Here is a 24,862-nt window from a genome sequence, read left to right on the forward strand (position 1 = left end):
TTGAGTTAAGGATGAAGCCTCATGTGGAGGAAGGTATGTTTTGTTACCGTTTTGAGATGGCTCACTTTGTATTCCAGGCTGGCTTTGAACTTGTGATCCTTCTGCCTTAGCTTTCTGAGTGCTGGGATTACAGTTGTGCACTAGCACACCCAATGCATAATGGCTAAAACAAGCCAGAAGTTTGCAGTGGTGTAGGCTGGAGCCCCAGCTGGAGAGAAGAGGCTCTAGGTCAGTATTCCCAGGTCTGCTCCATCCTGCAGTTGTATGGGCAGCCCTCCTCCCATGGGAGTGAGCGAGGGGCCAGGCAGAGTCCAGGTCCAGTATCGTGTAGAATTGTGCAGCTGAGGGAAAGGGGGCTCCCTCTGGTCATCATGCACGGTAAAGAGAAAGTTTGGAAGAGTGCTGCTTGCTAAGGGTCCCAGGGATTGGTGTGTCAGGAAAGGGTGGATTCAGGAGAGGGTGTGGTACATGTACATTTTAAATGAGCACCTAGTATTTTTATGAAAAGCAATGATAAAAAATGCAGAGATTACCACCTGAGATGTTGCATAGCCATCCTGTCATACTTTTGTGGGATTTTTTGGCAGTATTGGTGTTTGAACTCAGAGCCTCACACTTGCTAGGCAGGTGCTCTGCAACTTGAGCTATTCCTCCAGCCCAGCCACCCTGAATTGCAGTACCGATGAGGAGCATAGTGTAGCACCCTTGATGGTGACAGTGAGGCAGGCTCGTGTTGTCAAGTACTTGACCATTTATTACTAGTGTATCTGTCATTCACTCTGCAAGCATTTACCTACCACCTGTCATGTGCTGGGCGTATCTGTGGTCTCATTTGCCTCTCACTATGACCCGGGCAGGTGGACATCATTCATCTCACTCAACAGATCAGGAACGCAAGGGGAAGAACTGCTTGTTTTCTCAAGAATCTTGAGGCCTGGCAATCTGTCCACCACCTGGTAGCCTCCGAGTGACTTTATTCCTTCGATTTACAGAAATGGTTTCAAATCTCTTTATTTTTGCTGGCAGTGGAGTTACATCATTTGAAGCTCGATGGCCCCTGATCACACCTGTAGGTGTCAGGTCACTGTGTTCATTCCTCCCAAGAGCTCTGAGGCTAAAGGCGAATGGTCCTTTCCAGCTCAGCCACTCCATCACAGAAGGCGATGAGGGACAGTGCACCTCAGGTCCTGAAGCCAGACGCATGCCCTTCATCAGATGTCCTCTTGTCCTTGCAGATTACCCCCGAGTACCTGCAGAGTGTCTGTGTCCGCCTCTTCAGTAACCAGATGAGGCAGAGCCTGGCGCACAGCATGGACTTCACTAGGCCTGGAACGGTGAGGCTGGACCTACGCGGGTACCCAGTGTGTCCCCCCAGTTAAAAATGAAAGTCTCTAAGGAAAGTGAAATCACTCGAGATGATCACATTCCAGAGGCTGCATGGCAGCTGGCGTGGGAGGCCTTGGAAACTCACAGTAGCAGGAGTTGTGTCTGAGAGGATGTGCTGAGGGGCGGCCTCCCAGGCTCACTGGGCTCCACGGCCCAGAAATCAGAACAAATGGAGAGAAGCCGTGCTCTTGGCAAAGAGCACTCTGGCTTTGTGTTTTGTTTTGTTTTGGGGGTGTTTATTGTTTGCTCTTTGGACTTGGAATAGTTGCAGAGTTACAGAAAAATTTCAAAAATAGCACAGGGGACACAGGTATACACTTTACCCAGATTCATTAACAGTTAGTTTACCCCATTTGTTTGTTCTTTCTCTATCTCCCTCCCTCTCTGTACATACACAATCAGTTGTTTGAACTATTTGAGGATCAGTTACACATATTACAGCCCTTCACTCCCAAATACTTCAATGCGTGTTTTTAAATTTATTTTTAAAAGATTAAAAAATTGTGCATACTCTCAGGGTCAGTGTGTATTTCTTAAGATTAAGAGTATTCTCTTACATAAGCATGTAATTATCAGTGTCCATACATTTGACATCATTAGAGTCTTATGTAATCTGTCCATTTCCCTTCTGTCACTTGAGCCAACATTGTCCCTTTTAGCTCTTCCCCTTCCAGCAGCTGGGGGCAAGGATCACATTGCCTCCTTAAATTTTTGTTTTGTTGGTGTTTTCGGTGGTACTGGGGGTTGCACTCAGGGCTTTGTACTTGCTGGGCAGGTGCTCTGTTTTTCCTTAGTCTTTTCTTTCTCTTTCATTATGGTGTCATTTTGGAAGTCTTCCCTCCTTTTAAAAAGCTAGACAATTTCTCCTTTTGTCATTGATGTTGCTTCATTGTTAGATTCAGGTTACACATCTGGGTTAGATGTTAACCAGGTGCTGTTGTGCCCTTCTTAGGACAGCACATCTGGAGGCATGTGGGATTGAGGTGGAGCTGGATCATTCTTATTCTTGTATAAATTAAAAACCAGTTAAATCCATTTTTAAAGAGGTGGATTGGGGAACAGCTGCTGCACACAGTTATCCTGGTCTGAGGTCTGAGGCTGGTTTCTCTCTAGGGCTCCATGGAAAGGATGCAGTCAGTCACCAGTGAAGAGAGTTGCACCCTAGATCTGTTGGCTATGTCAGTCACTCTATGCATATGAACAACAGGTGACAGAGGCTGCATAGCCTGTGCTTTAGGATCTGGTCACAGTTTCAGGTTTTGAACTGGGGTTTGAACTCAGGGCCTCATGCTTGTTAGTCTTGCTAGGCAGGTGTTCTATCACTTGAGCCACTCTGCCAGTCCTTTTTTTGTGATGAGTTTTTTCGAAAGAAGGTCTCACAAATTGTTTGCCCAGGCTGGCTTTGAACTGCGATCCTCCTAATCACTACCTCCCAAGCAGCTAGGATTACAGGTGTCCAATTGGCCACAGGGTTTAGCATGCAGAAATCTTAGAGAATCAGCCATTTTTTAAAGGTCAGTAAGGCAAATGTTTACCTAGGCTTTTGAAAAACAACTTCCTTTCTGGCGAGCCCTCTAGGGTCAGAGGCTTCAAGCCATACTTAGAACTGGCAGAGCCGGCCCCGAGTGCACTGGCTAGCTGCAGGTCAGGTTTGGGGCAGAGCCTGTTTACCAGAAGCGACAGCTTTCCAGCAGCAACTGTGTAGCTAGGATCACTCCCTCGGCCCTCCTTCCCCATGTATATTTGTTCATTCTTCACATCCTTTGTGTTTTCTTGTTTGCAATATAAAATCCTAGCCTATCTCTCACATACAAGCGTCCTTTTGTTTGCATTTGCTCTGTGTCTGCAGCCAGCATCTTTAAGACACATGCCTTGCTTGTGTCAGGAAAAAGGAGCAGGGGCACGTCACAGCTGATGTAGAGTCCCATGAGCCATCACTAGCATCATCCATCAAGAGACTAGTCCTGCCATCTTGGATGTTTGTTGGCATTGAGGTTCAGACTCTGTCCAAGCATGAGAAACTAGGGAAAGGAGGCACCCAGGTTTAACTTAGCCATAACCATTTTCTTTCTATCAAGTCACCTGCCTAGGGACAGGCAGTAAAAGCTGCAAGTACTCTACCATTCCCGAGACTTTTCTACAAGATAAGTAGAGGATGAGGGGCAGAACATGCCCGAGGTAAATTTGTGCCACCAGCCTCGGGAGTGCAGAGTTAGGACATGAAGAAGCAAGTTGGCGCAGTTTAGAGGTACGTCTAGTGATTGAACTGAAAGGGGTTATGCTTTGGGAGGAGAAGAAGGCTGCTTCTGTGTTTTATTTTTTAAGGGAATGAACTCCACTCTAGGGTCATGAGGTTGCCATTGGTTTGGGGGTAAATAAGTGGGTGTGGGTCAGCCCCACCCCCTTTTGTCCTTGACAGCTACTCCTCTGGTGCTGTCTCACTCGAGTGTCCCAGCCAGTTGTGCTGTGTGAAGGCGCATCACTGGGCCCAGCTGAAACCTGCTGGTGTCTCTGAAGCATACGGCACGGGATATTAGTCTGGCTATTAGTGTGGGCCTGGAGCTCTACTACCTTGTTCACTGTCATTTTGAAAGTTCAAAAGAGCCTAGGAAGTAGTACCCCTTGCCCCCCGCCACCCGGTTCTGAACCTCTGAAAAACAGGACAGAAGATTAGAGGGGGGAAAAGGAACAGAAAATATCACTCTTGGTGATATTTGTTTCTGTTGGAGAATATGAATTTCATTTGTAGGGAGGTAGATTTTCTACTCTGAACTGTGGAATTATTGAAGCAAATCCGTTAAGTTCTGGATGGCTCTGTCCAGCCTGGACAGCTGCAGCCCCACTATGTCACCACATGGGGGCAGCACAGAACTGCCCTTACTCTTTCTGGCAGGCTGTCTGCAGGAGGCAGGAGAGGACAGGCTGGCTCCAATCCCACAAATCCAGTGGGTTACCCCTCCTTGAGGACAGGAAAGGTCACTCTGGGGGAGCACCCCACTGGAAACACCAGGAGAGGGAAGAAGTGCGCTCCTGCCCTTGTCTGGCTCATGCCCCAATAGCTATCCAAAGGCTACCTGCATCATTGTAGCTGGCAGGCAGACCCATGTGTTGCCAGAAGGATTAGTAATGACAGAATCAGGTTTTTTTGAGGTAGAGAATTCTCCCAGGTGGCCTAACAGTTTGACCCTGCATATCACCACTCTAACCCCAGGCTTGCCTTCACTTGTCTTTATCTTATCAGGCTCCAAAACTGGGATAGAGAGAAATCAGATTATGTTATCAGCAACCTAGTGAAAAGGAGTCAGAGTTTCCCCTTAGGGCACAGGAGATTAAAAAAAAGCAAACAATTTTCCAAGACTACATAAGAGCAGCAGCTATGCCACACAATGGCATTTCAGCATTCGGGCCAACAGCAGACCATAGACACTGTGGAGTCTGATGAGACTTTGTCATCATAGCCGTGGCTGATTGTGTGAAGGCACTCTGTGATGTTTGCATGATCATATCGTGTAACAGCGCATTTCTTGGAACGTATTCCCATCATTGAGCAGCTCCAGGACAGTAGCTCTAAGATTACATAAGTCATGCAACACAGATTTGCAGGAACCTGGTGCTCACCAGGGGACCTGCTTCTCGGTCAGACTTCGTGTGCCTCACAGGTAGCACAGTAGCCCTCTCTACATCTGTTGAAAGTCAGTTTGTCCAAGGAGTTGGGGTCAGGGCCACATGAGTATGTTCACTGGAAAACAGCATTTTAACATTTTCAGCTAAAGCACATGTGCTTCCTTCCCTCTTGTGTGGCCCATCTCATCTGCCTCCTGTAGCTACCCTAGCTACCCCTGTGGCCTGTGTGTCCTTCTAGACCCTTTAAGTATATAAAATTAAGGTTTCCATAATACTGTGCTGAAACTGTTTCTTTAACTTAACAGTTCTTCCCTCTACCCTTCATTTTTGAGATGGGGTCTTGCTATGTAGCCCAGGCTAGCCCTGAACTCACAGTCCTCTTGCCTCAGCCTCTCGAGTGCTAGGATTCTGAGGGTACTCTATCATGCCTGGCATAACAGTTCATTTTTGGGAGTCTTCTCTGTCCTTGTTGCATGTTTGCATTTCCCTTATCTTTAAAGTTTTAATGTGAGAGCACTGATACATTCAGCTGTTCCTCTCTCCGCCAGGGAGATGGCTTTCCAGTCCGTAGCTGTCTTTACATGCTCCTGTAGCGTGTGAAAGTGCTTGGACCATCTTTGCCTCCTCTTCCTCCACCTTCCCTGGTGCCTGTGAATGCAGAGACACTCAAGGACAGGGGCCCTTCCCACCCGAGGCAGAGGGTCTGTCCCTGGCAGGAGTGGGCAGTGGGCAGATGACATGAGGCACAACGTAGGCCAACTCTCAAGGCAGAGATCCAAGCCACAGTGCCCTGAGTGAGTCCCAGTGCCCACCTAGGTTTGTAGGTTCTGAGGATTAACCTTTCTTTTGTTCCACAACTCTGGGTAAGGTCCCATTGGAAGTAAATGTTAAAATACTTCCATCTGATACCAGTGAATCTATGAAGGGCCCTCAACATGTGCCCCTTAGAGGATGTCTGCTTTTACACCCACTACCTTGGCTCTATGTCGTGAGCATTTATGGTTCAATCGAGTACGGGTAAGTAGTACAGTACTCAGGAGACTTATTTCAGAAAACAGGATTTTATTCAAACAAATATACACAGCACTCTCTCACGGATCCTAATGTCCTGTCCCCTGTTACTCTAGCCAGCCAGGAACTTATTCAGGCCTTCCCCAAGCCTTGCTCACCATGCGACATCTTCTCAGCCGATGAGGGGAGTGCAGCGGAGCTCTGGGAAATCCTCACGGCTGCTCTCAGTTGCAGGTCCGGTCTCGCAGTTCACCGGCGACACCCAGTGGTCGTCGGGAGAAGGGGCACGCTCTCAAGTGGCGGCTGCCTCCAGGTCAGAGCCTCAGGACAGACTCTGACAGTGTGGTCTCTAGTGTTCAGGGGTTGAGCGAGGTTTGGGTTTTGGCTCTGAGTTTATATACCCGGTGTTGACCTCATAGCTTCTGCTATCAGCACTGCCACCTTAGGGTTGGCTCATTTGCATATCGCCTGTCATTCTCTGGCTTGGTTTCTAAGTCCTAACACACACTAGCTAATAATTCTTATTTCAACAGTTTTCCATACTTGAACACAATACAGTCCATCAATACAACAGCAATCTTATATGTGTTCACCACACTCTAATAAAGTCCCTGAGGACTGCGGTGGTTATGGTCACTCCTCTTGGGATGGTGTGTACAGTTGTTCAGGCCTTGCTGTGTGCAGCTCTGCTGAGGAGACTTTCTGGAGCTTCTGGTTGTGTGGCCCTCACTCTGGCTTGAAGCTCAGGATCTACAGCCTCACCTTCCCCCTCTGACTTTCCTAACAGATGGCCAAACACTTGCCTTTAGCCCATATCACCATCACATTTCAGGAAGTCTTTCTGGGTCCAGAGCCCTGTGGATAGAGGAGTGGCTTACCAAGCTCCTCTCTCCCTGCTACACATCAGTGCCTGTCCTGTATACCTGGTAATGTGAGGCACTAACACCTTCCTACCTCAACCAGCTGGTAGAACTGTGATTGGCCTAATTATTAGTCAGAACTTTCTTGAGCTCCAAACACAGACTTCCAGGCTCATCCTGTGAGCATATGACAAGTTCACATTTTGTGTGTGCACATTGGGCTCCTTTGTCCCAGTGAACAACACTCCATGGAGCACCAGGGCTTGTCCAGGGCCTCTTCCTCCCCTTCACCTGTGTTTGTTGGTCACTGGGATCTGGAAGAGCTTCCTCCTCCATGTCCCAGTTGCTTGGTGTTGGTCAGGCTCTTCCCAGTTCTCTACTGATTTTCAGTTGCCTTCTACTGTCTCAGTGCTGTCACCTTGCTGGTCATTCACTCAGTGGCAATTGGAGTGACCTTTCTGATTGAGCCTGTCTATTTGTTTTCATCTCGGTGATCCAGAAAGGATTCAGGTGCTGAAAGTGGCCAGTCATGTTCCCCCTTGATCAGTGCTTCACGGGGAGACATTTCTCTTGCTGTGCAGGCCTCCTTCCTCACAGCAGCCTCCCTTCTCTGCTTTGTGGGACTGCTCCTCCAGGTCTGTGGCCTCCACTGTCTCTGCTGTCCCCAGGCTGAGGCACATTGTCTCATGAGTGCATTGTGGTTATCTGAACTTCTATGGAGATCACATCAAGGGGTCCTGCCATCCCTGTTTATGTCTGAACAGCACAGATAGCAACATGAGCAGGGGCAGGGAAATGAGCCTGGTCTTTGGGGGACAGGAGCTCCCTGAGCAGGAGCTGCTGCTGTGGTGGAGCCACCACCCTCTGCCCCTCACTGGGCTACTCTTATGTCTGTAGAGCAGTGATTCTATGCATGTGCCTGCAAACTAGTCCCACAGGATTTCCCTGCTCCAGAACCAAACAAGCTTTGGTTTAGGAAGCTTGAGACTTGCTATCCAGTGAGATCCCCAACACTGAAGCTCACCAAGGACTCTGGTGAGTCCTGTGGGAAAGGGCTGCACACCCTCATGGACAGGGCCATCCTCAGTTGGGACACCTGAGGAGCACTTTGCTTCATGTTGTGCCTAATCATTATTTATTTGTTTGTTTATTTATTTTTTGGTGGTACTGGAGTTTGAACTCAAGGGCCTCCTGTGTAGCAAACAGGCCACTCTGCCACTTGAGCCCCTGCACCTGATCCCGAGCTCTCTGAACACATCCACAAATGGGAGGCCACACCTGTCCACTCACCCGTCTGGGAGCATTGGCTTCCTTCTGATGCCCCCTAGCCATGGTGGGCCTTTCTCTGAGCTCTCAGCATGAACTCCTGAGTGGCCTCCTTAGTGGCTTCTTATTTTGGGCGTGCTTCTGCTGTGTTGGCTCAGTGGAGGGAATCACTCTGACTGTGACTGATGATTTGGGGGACCCCATCTTGTTCTGCTGGGGCTGCTCTTTGCCTGTTGTTGAAGCTGTGCCCATGCTGCATAGATGCCACAGTGCCCACAGCTACAGTGGTGACTTCTGAGAGCAGGCAGCTATAGCCATGGTCGCAGCCTGCGGGAGAACCTGCACATGGAGACAAAGTATCGTCAGCAGAGCATTGATTTATTACACTTCTAGCAAGGGGAGAAAGCAGACGCTGTGGCTTGCTGTGAGTTTCCTATGCTTTGGGCAAGATCATTACCAGGTGTTGGTGTTACCTCTAGCAGCCCATCAGAGGGAGGAGCTTGACACAGATGGGTGGGGCAGGGAAAGCTATGCTGACTTGCTCTGCCCTCCTGGGGTCTCAACCTATAGCACTGTCCTCACTGACCTATCTAGGCAGATGCCTCCTATGCACTACAGATATAACTGAAAGTCCTTATGTCAGAAGAGACCCTCACTGTGCTGTGCCAAGCCGATAGTTAACAGGTGGAAAGATGGTTAGCAAAAGAACAGACACTTCTAGGGTGGGGTTTCCCAACCTCAAATTTGCTATCTGATCCTGGTTGTTCCGTGAGGTGGATAGCGTAGCTAGCAGCAGCCCTGGCCTCTGCCCGCTAGAAACCAGTAGCACCACCCCTGTTTTTGTCACCCCAAACTCTCTCCAGATATTGCCAAATATCCCCAGGGACACAGTCACCCCCACTTGGGAGCCACTAGAGAGAAAGAGAAACATGGCTGGCATGTGATGTAGCAAGTGCTTCTGAAAACTTTGTAGATCATGCAACAGCTGCTGAGGAAAGTCAGCTCTGCCCTGAGATGAGAAGCTGGGAACTGTCTCACTAACACAGTTCGGGAGGAAGGAGACTGGAGGGTGAGGAGATGGGCATGGCGCCCATGTGATGGTAAATGCCCCTCAGCTGAGAGTAACAGGAAGGCCAGGGTAGAAGATGGTGGTGGGCAGAGCAAGCATGGGCCCTGGGACCAGGCTCCAGATTGGGCTTTTGGTCCAGAGCAAGGTCCTCAGTCTCCATATTGCCTCATCTAAAGTGGACAGAACAGTGCAGGAAGCGAGTCACCACACGAAGCCTTCAATAAATGTGAAGGGGCTGTGGTTAGGAAGCTCTCAAGGCAGCCAGGGGATAGGAAGTCCCTGGCAGGGACCGGAGGAAAAGTAATGGGTGTAAGAAAACAGGGGCAGAATCGGCAAGACTGAGGAGGTGCCAATAGTACAGATGGGGACACTGAGGCACAGAGAGCTCCTTGACCATTTCTTCTCCCACTGGATTGGGAGCTCTCCAGAAAAGACACTTGCTTTGTTCACCTGGCAGACAGTGGGCAGTCAGGAAGTCCTTGCCAAATGAACCAAAAGCCTCAGCCTGCTCTGGCTCTGCCCTGCTGGTCTTCATTTCATGAGGTACTAAGGTCTCAATACTGTTTGTCTGACATACTGACTACTTACCAGACAGCCAGCTGCTCCTGCTTTTCAGCTAACTTCTTCATGGGCACATAGGAAGAGGGGAGTTTAGCAAATGCAGATCTGTGTTTTATTTATTTTCTTATTTATTTGCAGTATTGGGTTTTGAAATCAGGGTCTACATCTTGAGCCACTCCACCAGCCCTATTTTTTGAAGGGTTTTTTTGAGACAGGGTCTCGCTAACTATTTGCCCGGGCTGGCTTAAAACCACAATCCTCCTTATCTCTGCCTCCTGAGTAGCTAGGATTACAGGCATGAGCCACCAGAGCCCAGCAGGGATCAGTATTTTAAAAGATAGAAAACTTCTTATAGCTATGAAAAAGAAGTATTGAATTTTATTTGGGGAAATAGGGGTCAGCAAATATTAGTAATTCTTAAACATTTCTTTGTGATGTAAGTATTATGCTAATATTTTAGGGTGACCATGACCCAGTTGTTTCACTGTCTTACCCTCTTCATGTCTTTACCTAGGTATTAGGTGACTAACTTAGATGGCATGTCAAACTTATTTTCTGAATGGTTCACTCAGCTAACAACAGGAATAGGTAATTGACTGAAGTAAAACAATCAAGGGCCAAAGTATATATGTTTTCATACGTACTTTAAAGGTGGGGTTTGATGCCTGCAAGGTGGGAATCTGTGTGGTCTGTCAGCCTGGCAGAAGGAAGGAATAATAGGTCATTGGCTTGGGCCACTTACTGACTAATCAATAGAGGACTCTCAGTGACACTTGAGTTAGTCTTCAGTCATTCAACAAATGTGGATTGAATGTCTATATAGCCAGGCACGCTACCCAGAGTTGGGAGCACAAGAGTGACATTTTCAAATACCCCAAGTGGAGAGAATTTCTCTGTGCCCCTGACTAGCCAGCGTCAGCCATTAATGGCATTTGACTAATTTGGTTCCTTTCTTCTCCTCTATTTATAGAGGAGTTCTTTAATGCCAAGTTCAAATATACCATTTTGCCAGGAAATAAACATTTCTGACAGATGGAGGTTTCAAAAACAAACAAAATACATGTAACCACAATGCAAATGCCATCCTCTAATTCCTTAGTGTCATCTAACTTCAGTCCAGTCCATACTCAAATTTCTCTTATATTCCAAAATAACTTTTACAGTTGGTTTATTTTAATTGGTCCAAACAGCACCACTCACTATATTTGGTTATATTTCTCAAATCTATTTTAGTGCATGTTTAATACGGTACTGCCTATAGTGGTTAAAAAAAAGAAAGAAATTATATGTTGCATCTGGGTGTGGTGGCTCATGCCTGAATTTCTAGCTACAGGGAAGGTGGAGATCAGGAGGATTGTGGTTGGAGGCCAGTCTTCAAACAGCAAACAGCGAGACCACATCTCAGCCAATGAAAAGCTAGGCATGGTGGTATACACCTATCATCCCAGCTACTTGGGAAATGTAAACAGGAGGATCGTGGTCCTGGCTGCTCAGGGCATAAAAGCAAGACCCTATCTGAAAATTAACTAAAGCAGAAAGGGCTGGCAGTGTGGCTCAAGTGGTAGAGCGCCTGCCTGGCAAGCTTAAGGCCCAAGTACTCGCAATAAATAAACACATACCTGCATATATACATGAACAAAACCAAACCACAGCACACAAGATAGATGGGACAGAGCACACATCCATGAAGCGGCACTGATCTGGCCTGCAGCAGTGGGGTTGGAGGGATTGGTAATGTCTTCTTTAAACGCTTCTGGAGTGTTCGTGGTACAAAGTGCTTATGTTATTTTTATACTCACGGAGAAATCTTAGTAAAGAGTAAACAAGGAACATGTAATGATTCACATTTTTGTTCTTGGTGTCTTTGACTAGGCAGCTTTAAATGCCTGTTTTGAGTCTGGGAGACCCATGTGTTTTGTCTCAGCAGACACACGGCAGGTGGTCTGTGATGGGCGTCAGCTGTAGTGCAGGCTGCAGCTTTAAATCATAAATGACTTTGGTTGGAGAACCCTGTAGCCAAGTGCACATTGTTGGTTAGGGGCTGTTAGAACGAGTCAGGGTTAATACGTTACTATCAATGGTTAACAAACTGTTTTCTTCTGTCTCCTTTCCCTCAGGCCTCAACCATGTTACGAGCCTCCTTGGCACCTGGGTAAGTAATTGCTCTTAGGAATTTTTATTAACAAGAGCAGCTATATGTAAAGCTGGAATTCAAAGTAGCTTTAGTAAACACCCAGCTACATGTGGAATGAAAGGGAGTACCAGTAACTGCAAGTGATATTATTAAACTAGCATTAGCTTTTCAAGTTAATTCTCTTGCTTTGGTGAGCTGGCATCAGATGGTAAGCTGATGAATCATTCCTATGGTTTTCTATGAAATACACTTAATTTCCTGTCTCAGCGCAGTCTACAGAACACTGCAATGTCTTAAGCGTGTCTTGTGGCAGCAAGTGTAAACCTTGAACTTGGACGTGAGGACTCAGATAGGTTCTGGTGAGCCCCAGACAGCTTTGTGGTGGGAGCTGTGAGATTGATCATACATCCGAGGTGGTCATCACCTGCTTCCTGCCTGAGTGACACCAACCTCAGCCTGTTTGCTCCTGCCACTGGCTCTGTGATCTTCTCTGTGCCTCAGCTTCCTCATTCCATGAGAATGTAGTTCTACTATAGGATTGTTGTGAGGACAGAAACAAGTAGATGTGTTGAAGTACACAGTACAGTGCCAGGGAGTCATAAACACCATCTGGAGGTTTGCTAATACTATTCTCGGTGACTTAAGGCACAAGGCCACCTACAGAGAAGAAAGGGGGTGAGCTTATGGAGGACATTAAAGAGGACAGAGGAGAAGCGTGACAAGTTTTTGGTCAATGGGAGAGTGGCTAGGTCACTTGGTCATGAGCCTAGCGGGCAGACTTGCCCTCACGGACAGGCATAAAATACAGCCCAGACATGGCACACCTCCTTCCCTCCAGAGCAAGCACCCCAGCTGGAGAGCTTGACCAGACTTCACCTTGCAGCTGGAATGCTTTAGTCTAGAATAAGAGCCTGTTTAAATTTTAAATTAAAATCATCTTTTTGGATTGGGGGTATGGCTCAAATGGTACAGCACTTGTCTAGCAAGCTCCAGGCCTGAGTTCAATTCTCAATACTGCAAAAAATGCTAACATAATTTTGAGTTACAGAAATAATGCATACTCTTCACCCATTGTCTATGACTCTCTAATTATTTCAAAAGAAAAAACTAAAAGCCAAAATAAGCAACAACAAAAGAATTATTTCACAAGCCCAGTACAGTTAATAGAATCAGGAAGTCAGCACTGATATAGGCTGTGTTTACAGTTTACACTTGTTCTATCCAGAACTTTCTCTGACCCAGAAGTTTCTTGAATTTAAAATGTTCTTCATCTTTGTCCTTATGACCTTGGCACTTTCTTTTTTTTTTTTGCCATACTGGGGTTTGAGCTCAGGGCCTACACCTTGAGCCACTCCACCAGCCCTTTTTTTGTGATGGGTTTTTTCGAGATAGAAACTTATATAAACTATTTGTCCAGGCTGGCTTTGAACCGTGATCCTCCTGATCTCTGCCTCCTGCGTAACTAGGATTACAGGTGTGAGCCACCAACGCCCGGCTACCTTGGCACTTTTGAAGAATACTGACCAGTGACTTAACACTGGAATTGTGAAAGTAGCTCTAAACTCAAAATAGTATCTTCCTCAGGAAAAAAGGTAAAGAAAAAAGTCTCATGCATGTGTCTGTGAGCTTCCTGCTGGAGTAGAAAATAGAAGGTACTGACAGCTTGTCTGTTGCCCTCTCCTCTGGCCCTCTTGCTGCATCCTGTTTGTAAAATAAAAGCTAACATTAAGATATAGTAATGTTGTAATCCAGCATTGGGAGGCTGAGGCAAGACGATCATGAGCTTGAGTCAGCCTGGGCTGCACAGCAAGACCCTGTCTCAAAAAACCAAAGCCAGGCGCCAGTGGGCTCATGCGTGTAATCTTAGCTACTTGGGAAGCTGAGATTGGGAGCATCGTGGTCTGAGGCCAGCCCAGGCAAATAAGTTCTTGAGACCCCAGCTCCAAAATAACCAGACCAAAATGGGCTGGAAGTGTGGCTCAAGTGGTAGAGAACCTGCTTTGCAAGTGAGAAGCCCTAAATTCAAACCCCAGTTCCACCAAAAAAAAACTAGTATAGAATTTTTCTTAAGTAATGCATGCTCTTTGTAGAAAATTCGCATGCTATTGAAACATGAAGAAAGTGTGACGTAACTGAAATCCTACTTCCCTGAGCTGTTATCTCAGTTTCAATTCCACACTTCAAAACAAGTGCAACCCTACATCTTCAGTCTTTTCACCAATCTGTATATGTTACGTGACCTCCTTTTTTCCTTGAGGCTGTGAAGAATCCGATTTTTACCTTGTTTTGGTTTTTAGTTTTCTATTTTGAAGTAATTATAGATTACCCCAGCTTCCCCAGTGGTGACATCTTACACGACTCTCACATACCATCACCAGGTAGAAGCAACATTGCTACAATGCTGTGGACCAGAGACGCCTTTCAGCTCTCACTCTAATCTTTTATTCACAGAACAACAAAATGTGAGGACATTTGTTTCAGTAACAAGGAATCCAAAGGGCTTCCTTTTGTTTCTGGGTGACCAAAGGCGGGTGTTGGGTCAGCCTAAGGATAGTCCACTCCAGTCAGATCTCTCTCCATTGAAGTCTGGCTTCTCCTAGAGTCTGTGGAGTTTCCCTGAGGAGAGTTTGCAAATTGTCCTACAACCTTCTCACAGGCTGCTCCCTGGCCACGTCCTCTGCCTCCCCAAGGGTCTAGTTATCCCTCTAGCTTGCTCCAGACCCGGGCTCTGTCCCTCATATTCCCCAGGCTTGATGGGGACAGTGGCTTCAGAGTCTTAGGTAGAACGCTGGGGCCATGCAGATGCTAATAGTCTTCGGTCTTTGCTCAGAATTCTGAGCAGAACTTCTGTGGAAGTTCTCCAAGGTGATTTCTTTGCCATCAGAGGGAGCCCTGGCCTAAGGTGAAGGCAATGCTTTTATTCCTTTTTTTCCCCCTCTGTGGTATTGGAACTGCCTCATGCTTGCTAGGCAAGTGCTCTACCACTAAGAGAGTGTTTTTTAACATTGATCAGGTAGAGACCCTTGTTTTAGCAAGAGGTAATACAAAACCTCAGTCCATCTACTGGAACAGGCAGCACTGAGCAGGTTGAGGCTGGGGGAATCCTGGAAGCCAGCCCTCCCTGTGGAAATCTGGAGTCCTTTGTGGGACAGCCAGGCCACTGGGCCATTCCTGTCTAAACAGCTCTCTAGTGATGTCTTGAAGCTCAGCAGGTGTAATGAATGTGACCCTTTGCCCCTTTTTTCTTCTCTTTGAACTTGCAATGCTAAATAGGAAGTTGAAGGATGTTCCATTACTGCCCTCCCTGGATTATGAGAAACTGAAGAAGGATTTAATTTGGGGGAGTGACCGCTTGAAAGCCTTCTTGTTGCAGGCTCTGCGCTGGGTAGGTACCTTTGCCTTGAAGTTAAAAATTGAAAAACAAAAGATCAGTCTGCTTTTCTTGCTGGCTGCTTGCTTGTATCTTATAACCCTTCTACCAAAAACCTTTCCTCATGCTGCCAGCAAGAAAAACAAGCTCTGAAATAGCTGTGGCATCAGTTGTCATTGCCTTCACGTGGTACTGTGACAGTGAGCTGCCCTGTCATCCTGCCCTTCCCTGGTTAGGAGCCACGCTCAGCTCAGGGGTCCACACCAGTGTGCAGCCAGGATGCTGGCAACTCCGCAGGGACCCCTGTGTGCAGGTGTTGTAAGATGGCCACTCTGGGAAGACCCTAGGACAAACCCTAGCACATCACAAGTAAGATTAAGCCACCTCTAGGTTTGCACCTTCCTTCCCAGTCTTCAGGTCTGGGATTCAACCAGCTTTCTCAACCCTTCTGGTCTCAGACCCCTGCATGTGCTTAAAAATTATTGAGAACCCCAAAAAATTGTGTTTATGTGAATTTCATCTGACTGTCTATTATATTTGAAGTTAAAACTGAGAAAACTTTATATATATTTATTAATTTATGTAAAATAGGTAACAAAATAACATTTTTATGAAAAATAACTGTTTCCAAACAAAATTAGAAGAGGGCAATGTTTCATGCCTTTGCAAGTTTCTTTTCTTGGTGGGACTTGGGTTTGCAAGCACAAAGCAGGCACTTTACTGCTTGAGTCACACCTCCAGTCTGGTTATCTTGGAGCTAGGGGTCTCATGAACTATTTGCCCAACTGGCCTCTAACCACTATCCTCCTGATCTCAGCCTCCCAAGTACCTAGGATTATAGGCATGAGCCACCAGCTCCCAGCTGCAATTTCTTTATTGTCTGGCTTCATGGGGGACAGCTGGATTCTCAAATCTGCTTTTGTGTTTGATTTGCCACAGTGTCACGCTTCATCTAGCCTCAGATATTAATCATGAAAATGCAAATCATGTCTTAATATTACTGTGAAAATAATCATGTCCTTGTAGACCCCTTAAAAAAAGAGTAGTAGGGACTCTTCCCCACTCCACTGCCAGTCAGGTTCCCTAGACTATATTTTGAGAACTGCTAACTTAAGCCAACACTGGTTGGCTCTTCCACTGAATGATCCATTCTAACTCACCCTGTGTTAGTGTCAAACCCTTTCACCGATTCTCAGATTTCAGAGTATCTTGGCATCAATTTCCCCATCTCTGAGTAGAAACAGTCCTCACAGGTATCTGGTAGTAAATCCTAGAATGTGGCAGAAAGAAGACTGAGGATGCACCCAGAGCCAGTAGGGAGAGCCCTGTGTTCAGGCCATGGTGCCTGCTCTAGTGTTGTGGGAGTCAATTGACTGGGGTGGGACAGTCTGGTGGTAGAACAAAAGGCAGCAGCCTCCTGATGTGGCAGTCTTCACATTCCTTCAGCAGAGACCCTTCTTCCCTCATGGCCTCCCTGGGCCATGGGGGTCAGGCAGGTCTGCTAGCAACCCCTACCTCCCTGGGAGGCCTCCATAGTGCTCTGGTCTGTTGTGTCACATCTGGGGCTCTTGCCTGACCTTTGTCCATGCTGAGAACCAGGATGTTCTCTACACACCCAGCTTCTCTTTATCCAGAGCAGAGCCTGCAGCCTCAAAGTATTTATCTACTAAGACTTTCCTGGAAAAACGAGCACATCTGTTCACGTCAGGCACATGCGGTTCTCATATTCTTAGATCTGTCTGTACCATGTGAACACATGCATTTCATGTGCTCCCCACACAAAAGTTTCTTCTTCCTCTCTGGACATTATGTAAATTCTTATAGCATATCAGATATATTAGCTTCCGAAAGTCCATAAATTTCCAGCTAGTAACTCTCTACACACATACACACACACTCACAAATTATTGCTGTAGGATAAGATAAAGCCTAATTACTTGGCATGACATGCATTCAGAGCCCTCTACAGTCTGCCTGGGACCCTACCTGTTGATCTACTATCACCCTGCATTTTTTGGTACCTTTCTGAGCTGGACCATGCTTCCCCATCCCCCACACTCACCTTCCCCAGGGCTGGTTAACAGTCTGCTCACCTTTCAGGGCCCACTCTAGTCTTTCTAGGTGTTGGCGAGCTCTGTTATCTGCATTCTGATAACCTGGGAATTGAGCCCATTCACTTCTCCTACGTATGCTGACTCCATCTTTCTCCACATCACCCTCAGGAAGCACAACGTCTGGGTGACTAGCCTTCTCAACCCATTATATTTATTTTGTTTGACTCAGTGCTCAATTCCTGTTACTGTATTAAGTGCTGTTTAAACCATACCTGCTGAGGATAGTAAGTTCAAGGCCAGCCTGAGTACATAGCAAGACCCCGTCTCAAAAACAGAAACAAAATCAAAACAAAAACCATACCTGCAGTGAGGAAATTTTTTTCCACATTAAGACTTGGGTCCTGTTCTGATTTTCTTCCCTCCAGCGCTTAACCACATCCCATCCTGGAGAGCAAAGAGAGACGGTTCTGCAAGCCTATGTCAGCAATGACCTCTTGGACTGTCACAGCCACAACCAGGTTGGTAAGAGGAGGCAGGACCTTTGACCATAGGGAAGGACCTTCTCTGCACATTTCAGCATGGTGACACTGTGTCAGCCTTGAGCTTGATAGCTGGTCAGATCTGTCGCTCACATTGTGTCCAAGCAAGCTAGAACTGCCTCTTGGTCATTTCTTCAGTGGCTTGCTGCCATGTTCTCAGATTCCACACTCTTAGCCAGGTGCCAGTGGCTCACACCTGCAATGCTAGCTACTCAGGAGGCAGATATCAGGAGGATCGCAGTTTGAAGCCAGCCTGGGCAAATAATTCTCGAGACCTTACCTCAGAAATACCCAACACAAAACAGGGCTGGCAGAGTGACTGAAGTGGTAAAGTGTCTGCCTAGCAAGCACGAGGCCCTGAGTTTAAGCCCCAGTATCCCAAAAAAAAGGAAAGAAAATTCCCTAGTCTTTCCCTTTTCACACTGCTCACCTACCTTTTGCATCCAAGCCATGCTCAGTTGTCAGGACTTGTGGTGAGCGGTGGGGGATGGGAAAGAGTTAGGAATTTTGAGAAAAGGAAAATAGCAGGCAGCAAGTCTCTGCAGAGACAAACCAAGCAGCTGTTCTAAGTGCTTGGGGACTTTTACTAGATAGAAGCAGCTGAATAATGTATTTTTTATGCTTTCCAAACTCAAGTTCAAAGAGGAAATTCAATACAGATTCTTTGTTTTTGTTGTTGTTGGTGTTCTGTGTTGTTTTGAGATGGGGTCTTGTTTTGTAGCCCAGGCTAGCCTTGAACTCACAATCCTCCTGCTTCAGCCTCCCGAGTGCTGGGATTGCAGCTGTGCACCCCTATGCCTGGCCAGATTCTTCATAACTATCATGTTTTACTGAGTCTTTTTTTTTTTTTTTTTGGTGGTGCTGGGGTTTGAACTCAGGGCCTCACACTTACTAGGTCCATCACTTGAGCCACTCTATCAGCCCTTCACCGAGTCTGAGATGCACTTTTCCCCTCCATTTTAATAACTATGCGTCTGGGGTATATCACACAGTCAATGATATGCTATAGTTCATTTGGCAGTGGTTTTTTTCCTTTCTTGATTTTACATTAAAAAAACAAAGTATCCTCTGATAAAAGGTTTCTCACATTTTCTGATACTTGATTTTGTTAAGATGCTATGATCTGTAAAGCCACTGAAGAAAGAGCACAATTTCATCCAGGAGTTGCTATGTTAATTTCTGTGGTTTGTTCTTTAAAGAAGGAATAAGCAGGAGTTCTGTAACAATGTTAGAGACTGCAAAGCAGGAAAGCCCTGTATTACAATGGATGCCAGGCTGCCCTGACACTGGAGCAAATTAACCTGTTCAGTGGAATCCAGCTGATGGTTGGTTAGTTCACTGTCACCTGAAGGTCTCTTTAGAACCAGAAAAGGGCCCCACCTACAGATTGTGTCCAGTAGAGCTGGGCGGGGCCTGGGAACTGGCATTTCCATCAAGCTTTCAGGAGATGGTGCTTTGGGAACCAGTTCCCTGGACCAAAAACTCCAACTTGAATCAATCAAATGAAACTGCAGTGAGTTGAGACTTCCATTTTAGTTGAGTTGGTTTGACATCACATAGTTAGTTACACTTCTATGGAGGTGCCGATGTCAAATTGTTCACATCTGACAGTTTTACCTACTTAACATAATGTATTTATCTATACAAAAGCCCAGTTCCTAAATAAATCCAAATTCATGTTTTCAGTTGTTATTCTTGAAGGTGAGTATACAGAATATTTGGAAACAGTTTAAAGAGTAGCTATACTACTTTTCCATCACCCAGATTAAGAAACAGAAATTTATTGGCCTTAGAAGCTTGGAGATTGCACTCCCTTTCTTTTCATGAACAAGTAAGGTGGGGCGGGGGTATCTCTCATCTCCACACTTCCACCAATCCTTTCCCCTTTCTTGAATTGGAGCAGTTTCCACTCTTCCTTACCATCTCCTTCCATCCTTTTCTGTTATTGTTTGTTTGGGTTTTTTGTGTGTATGGATTTGTTGTTGTTGTTTTCAGTGCTAGGGATTGAACTCAGGGTCTTGAGAGTGCTCTGCCCCTGAGTTATATCCCCACCCATCATCTTCTTGCCTGACTTACTCTCTCGGCAGAGCACATCCTTCTTTAATAACTACTAGACAAGAATACATAGACAGCTGTTTTTGAGATCAGTCAGAAAATGTCTTTATTTTTTGTATATAGTTCTAGGTTGTAAAAAATTTCCCTTTAGAATTCTGAAGACATTACTCCTTTACCTTTGGGTTCCATTTGTGTTGTTACGAGATTTAAAGCCATTGTATTTCCTGGCCTTTTGTATGTATCTTGCTTTCTTCTCTCTAGAAGAGGTTGGATCTTCATTTTAGCACCATTGTTAATGCTTTTCCCTTTGGTGGCCTTCATGAGATGGGTTTTGGTCCATGGTTGTGAACGCATTATTTTTTGTTGTTGATTTGGTAGCCCTGGGTTTGAATTCTGGGCCGTGAACTTGGTAGGCAGGCATTCTACTCCTTGAGCCATGCACCTAGCCTAGTGAGCTCATCATTTGTGGCCCTTTCAATCTGCCAGCTTTGGTTCTGGGAATTTCTTCATTGTGTTGAGGATTTCTTCCCTTCTGTTGGCTCTGTTCACTTTTTCTAAATGTTGGCCCTCCTGAACTGGCTCTCTGTTTCACTTCTCTTTTTCTGTTTTTACTGGTTTTTTTTTTTTTTTTCTCTCTTTGTTCTACTTTCTGGTAGTTCCTCATATTTATTTTCCAGTCTTTTTGTTGAGTTTTTCTTTTTGTGGTATTGGGGTTTGAACTCAGGGCCCATACCTTGAACCACTCTACCAGCCCGTTTTTTTTTTTTGTTTTGTTTTGTTTTGTTTTGTTTTGTGATGGGTATTTTCAAGATAGGGTCTTGAGAACTATTTTCCTGGGCTGGCGTTGAACCACAATCCTCCTGATCTCTGCCTCCTGAGTATCTAGGATTACAGGCATGAGCCACTGGTGCCCTGCTCTTATTTTTAAATAGTATTATCTTCTTTCACAGATGTTTCAGCTTCCTTTACTTAGGAAGTTATCAGTGACTTTATCCTTAGTTTTTGACTACCTACACAGCCTTCTCCTCCTGCCACCGCCCCATTATTTTGGCTTTGTGTTTCTTGTTAGAACCTTTCCTGGGGTGTCTGGTGGTCTGTGGTTATCCCTGAGGAGCCTGAAAGCCCACTGGGAATTCCAGGTGGGAGAGTGGGGCCTGTCCACAGAGAGCTTCACTGCGAGGGATCCAGTGGGCCGTTATGGGAACCACTGCATTCAGGATCTCTCATTCTTTCCCTGGCCAGTCATGTTCCTCTGAGCAGTCTTTCGTCAACCCCTGATGGGTAAGGATCTGATTGCCAGTATTCTGGGAGCCAAGTAGGGGACAGACGGGGGCGGCTCTCTGTTCAGCATTCGTTCTGCGTTTAGACTTTCACCTCCCCCCTCCATTTTGGTAGATCTCTGTCCCCCTGGGCCTGAGACCCTCTGTGTTACCCTCACATAAGATACACCCTGCCCGGCCCTACCCTTCGAGGGGGCCACAGGGACAGGACGGTGGGATCTAGCCACTTGGTCAACACCCTTGGTTAGCACGTTCCTGGGTTCTTCAACCTTTTAGGAGTGAGAGACGGCACCTCGGTAGTACCTCCTTGCCTAGGACTACCTTGAGATCTGGCCCTCTGGGGCTGGCATCCACTCCTGGAGTTATACTATACATTCACCCTGAGAATGTATACCTTTAATAAGCCCATTTGTTATAATTAAGTCATGTCTTGAGGGAGCAGAATTAAGTGTGTGTTTGGACTCTGCTGCTCACCTGGAAAAGCCCAGGAGGAATGACAGTCAACAGCACAGCCTCCTGCGTGTCGGACACCACATAACTCAGCATGTGATTTAGAAGTCTGCCCTGTGTCATCAGATATTAGCTGGAAATCAAGACCCCCAGTGGCACATTTGACTTTAACCTGTTTATTTCCCTCAATGAATTCATGCAGAGGAAGAGGACAGCCAGAGCCTCCGAGGAGGTGTACAGCTCTCCTCCTCCTGACATTGCTGTTTGTTCTCTCCTGTCACTTGTCCTCACAGAGGAGTGTCCTACAGCTGCTGCACTCCAAGAGTGATGCGGTTCGGCAGTACACGGCCAGGCTCATCAACGCTTTGGCGTCCCTAGCTGAAGGTGAGACGCACCTCCTCGGAACAGAGCAAGATCATACGGAAGCAGCTTTCCTGTGAAAATGGTCTCCCCACATTTCTTAAAGTGATCCGTATTTTCTCATTTCATTACTGTTTAATTCATTTAAAGTCTCTTGTGAAAATTAGTTCTTCCTATAATTCTAGCTACCCAGGAGGTAAAGATAGGACTGTGGTTTGAGACAGCCCAGGCAAAAAGTTAGCAAGACCCCATCTCAATAAATAACCTGGCTGTGGTGGGATACATCTGTAATCCCAACTACTCAGGAGATACAGGTAGGAGGATCATGGTCTGAGTCAACTAAAGTAAAAAACAGCTGGAGGCCTGGTTCAAATGGTGGAGTACCTGCCTAGCAAGCGCAGGCCCTAGTTCTTGTCATAATTGGCTTAGTTTCTGTCAGAGCAAATTTTGCTGCCTTTGGGTTACTTTGTAACCTTCTGGTTTTGTAGCATTTCTATTTAGATTGTTTTCAAGTATATAACAGGTAATACTTTTTCTCTAACTTCTGCTGGTGAAACAATCCAAGCTGGTTCCGATAGGCACTATATATTTCCTTCAGTGGAAGGATTTGAAAATACCAAAAATAGCATGCCAAATTCAAAGTGATTTTAAAGTGCCTTTATTGTTCTCATGCATTCTTACTCATGTGAGGTCTTTTTTGTGTGAATAAAAGAGTTTTAAAGTTATGAATGCATGATGCTCCAGAAGTGTATCTGCTCAGCGTCTGTCGGTTTTCCATCCGCTTGGCAGACGCTGTTACATCTGGGCATAACTGAGAACCATTCCTGTAGCACTCTCTCAGGGATGAGGGTCAAAATTAACACCTTTGTGACCTCTGAGACAGTACAGAAGTCCACAGCAGGGTAGTGACCATCTGGGCTTATTAAAGGGTCCAAGTAATGCTCCTGCCTTCGCTAGATGCAGGGCCTGGCTAGAGGCAGCAGGGGTGTGGGTAGAAGCACAGGCTGAGGACCTCCTAACACACCCGCTCCCATTTTTTCCTTGTAGGTGTGTCAGGCTCAGTGAGGGACAGTGCTCCCCATAGAACATGGCAATGGCTTATGTTAGCTTACAGGAAAGATTTCTATTCAATACATAGCTGGTTGAATAAAACCAACTTTTAGGAGAAATACAATTTTTTTAAAGGACAGGGTTTCCCTGTGTATCCCAGGCTGGCCTCAAACTCTCAATCCTCCCAAGTGCTGGGATTACAGTTGTGTACCATCACACCTGGCTCAGAAGAAGTATATTTTAATAATTTCTTTTAGAGCATAAAATCACTCAAATTTTACTGTGTTGTGTGCAAGCAAAGTTTTCATAGTAAGTAGTTTTGGAGCCTGCTACATTAATCCTTTCCATCCTCACCCTGTTCATCTGTGGTATGTCACCAGGTCGCCTCTACCTTGCCCAGAACACAAAGGTGCTGCGGATGCTGGAAGGAAGGCTGAAGGAGGAGGACAAGGACGTCATCACCCGGGAGAATGTTCTCGGGGCCTTGCAGAAGTTCAGCCTCAGGTAATGACCATGCAGTGGGTCATGGTGGCCTAGGAAATCAGGTTGTTTTTTTTTCAGCCACTATTTAGTGTTTATTTAATTCCCATAACAAGGAGCACGTGTTACTTTTCTGCTAACACTTGGGAGAGGTTGGGTGACTTTCTGAGATGGAGCTGGAGAGCTTACCTCTGGTCTAAGCTCTCCTGCTCAAGGCTTCTGGGGCTGGAGGAAGGCGTTATGGTGGGAGCACCACTGCATTCTCCTAATGAACACTGGGCATTAGATTTGCGCCTCGGGCCTCCTGCAGGGTGTTGAGACAAACACACCAATGGTCTTCAAGTTGCTCCCAGTCCCTGTACCAGAAACATATGATGGCTCATCCTGTGGGGGTCAGGGTTAGAGCCTCCTGGCTGCCTGTGCATATCTCAGCAGCCTTGGTCTCCTCAGCCTGGCCCTGTCATGACCTGGAAGCTCTCCTCAGAAATTTAAAACTCAGGTACTTCTTGGATTGGATCTGGCGTCTTGCTAGAGCTTTTCAGAAATTGACATCTTATTGAGGTGTACTGTGCATATCAAAAAATTCTCCATTGTGGGTGGACAGGTCAGTGGTTTGTAGCAGATTTGCAGAGCTGCACAGCCGTCACTACAACCTAATTCTAGAGCATTCCCAGCACCATGAAAAGACACCTTGTACCACTTACAGTCACTCCTCATTCCTACCCAGCCCCAGGTAGACTTACTTGTCCTTCATTTCCATTAAGTGGACTCATAAAAAGTGTGTCCTTGTGTCACAGCACACGTTAGTACTTTATTCCTTTTTTTGCCAAATAGCATTCCATTATACGACTCTCACATTTTGTTTATGCACTCCTCAGTTGATGGGCATTTGGGTGGCTTTCACTTTTTACCTGCTCTGCACACCTGGATACCAGTCTCTGTGGGCGCACATCTTCCTTTCTCCTGGCAAGCTAACCAGGAGTGGGATAGTTGGGTCAAGTGGGAACTTCCAGAGCCCGACTCCCTCAGCACCACCTCACTCTCCTTGACTTTACATAAGACAGGGAAGATTCACTCCTTCCTGGTAATATGGATCTTTACTGACAATTTATTCTTTTCCTCTGAACAGTAATTTAAGCCTTGCTGGGGTTGGGGATTTAGCTCAGTGGAAGAGCACTTGCCTGGCAAGTGTAAGGCCCTGAGTTCGGTCCCCAGCACCGAAAAAAAAAAAAAAAGGAAAAAATAGAAAAAAAAAGCAAAACAAAAAAGACAAAAAAAAAAAAAAAAACAAGGCAACTAAGCCTTGCTGTTAT

At 46.2% G+C, this 24,862-nt stretch overlaps 1 protein-coding gene and 1 long non-coding RNA gene across 10 annotated transcripts in view; one reads left to right on the forward strand and one right to left on the reverse strand.

Moving 5' to 3' along the window:
• Armc9 (armadillo repeat containing 9) overlaps positions 1–24,862 on the forward strand; it is a 127,885-nt gene that overhangs the window by 27,674 nt on the left and 75,349 nt on the right. For 8 of the 9 annotated variants that reach the window (XR_012447400.1, XR_012447401.1, XM_020156260.2 and 5 more), the window contains 6 exons: positions 1,236–1,334; positions 11,895–11,929; positions 15,185–15,296; positions 17,761–17,853; positions 21,953–22,043; positions 23,450–23,573. Coding sequence is in view for 7 of the 9 variants with exons in the window: in XM_020156260.2 (XP_020011849.1) it covers positions 1,236–1,334; positions 11,895–11,929; positions 15,185–15,296; positions 17,761–17,853; positions 21,953–22,043; positions 23,450–23,573 (554 nt within the window). In the remaining 2 variants the exon portion in view is untranslated. The remainder of the gene's footprint in view (positions 1–1,235; positions 1,335–11,894; positions 11,930–15,184; positions 15,297–17,760; positions 17,854–21,952; positions 22,044–23,449; positions 23,574–24,862) is intronic. The other variant, XM_020156259.2, reaches the window with a different exon arrangement.
• On the reverse strand, positions 6,072–17,863 carry LOC141422653 (uncharacterized). Its single transcript, XR_012447403.1, has 3 exons — positions 17,697–17,863; positions 8,172–8,486; positions 6,072–7,637 (listed from the first exon to the last, which is right to left on the reverse strand). It is a non-coding gene; the product is annotated as an uncharacterized lncRNA (long non-coding RNA).

The sequence above is a fragment of the Castor canadensis genome, chromosome 4, assembly GCF_047511655.1.
Source record: "Castor canadensis chromosome 4, mCasCan1.hap1v2, whole genome shotgun sequence".
NCBI classification, from domain to species: domain Eukaryota; kingdom Metazoa; phylum Chordata; class Mammalia; order Rodentia; family Castoridae; genus Castor; species Castor canadensis.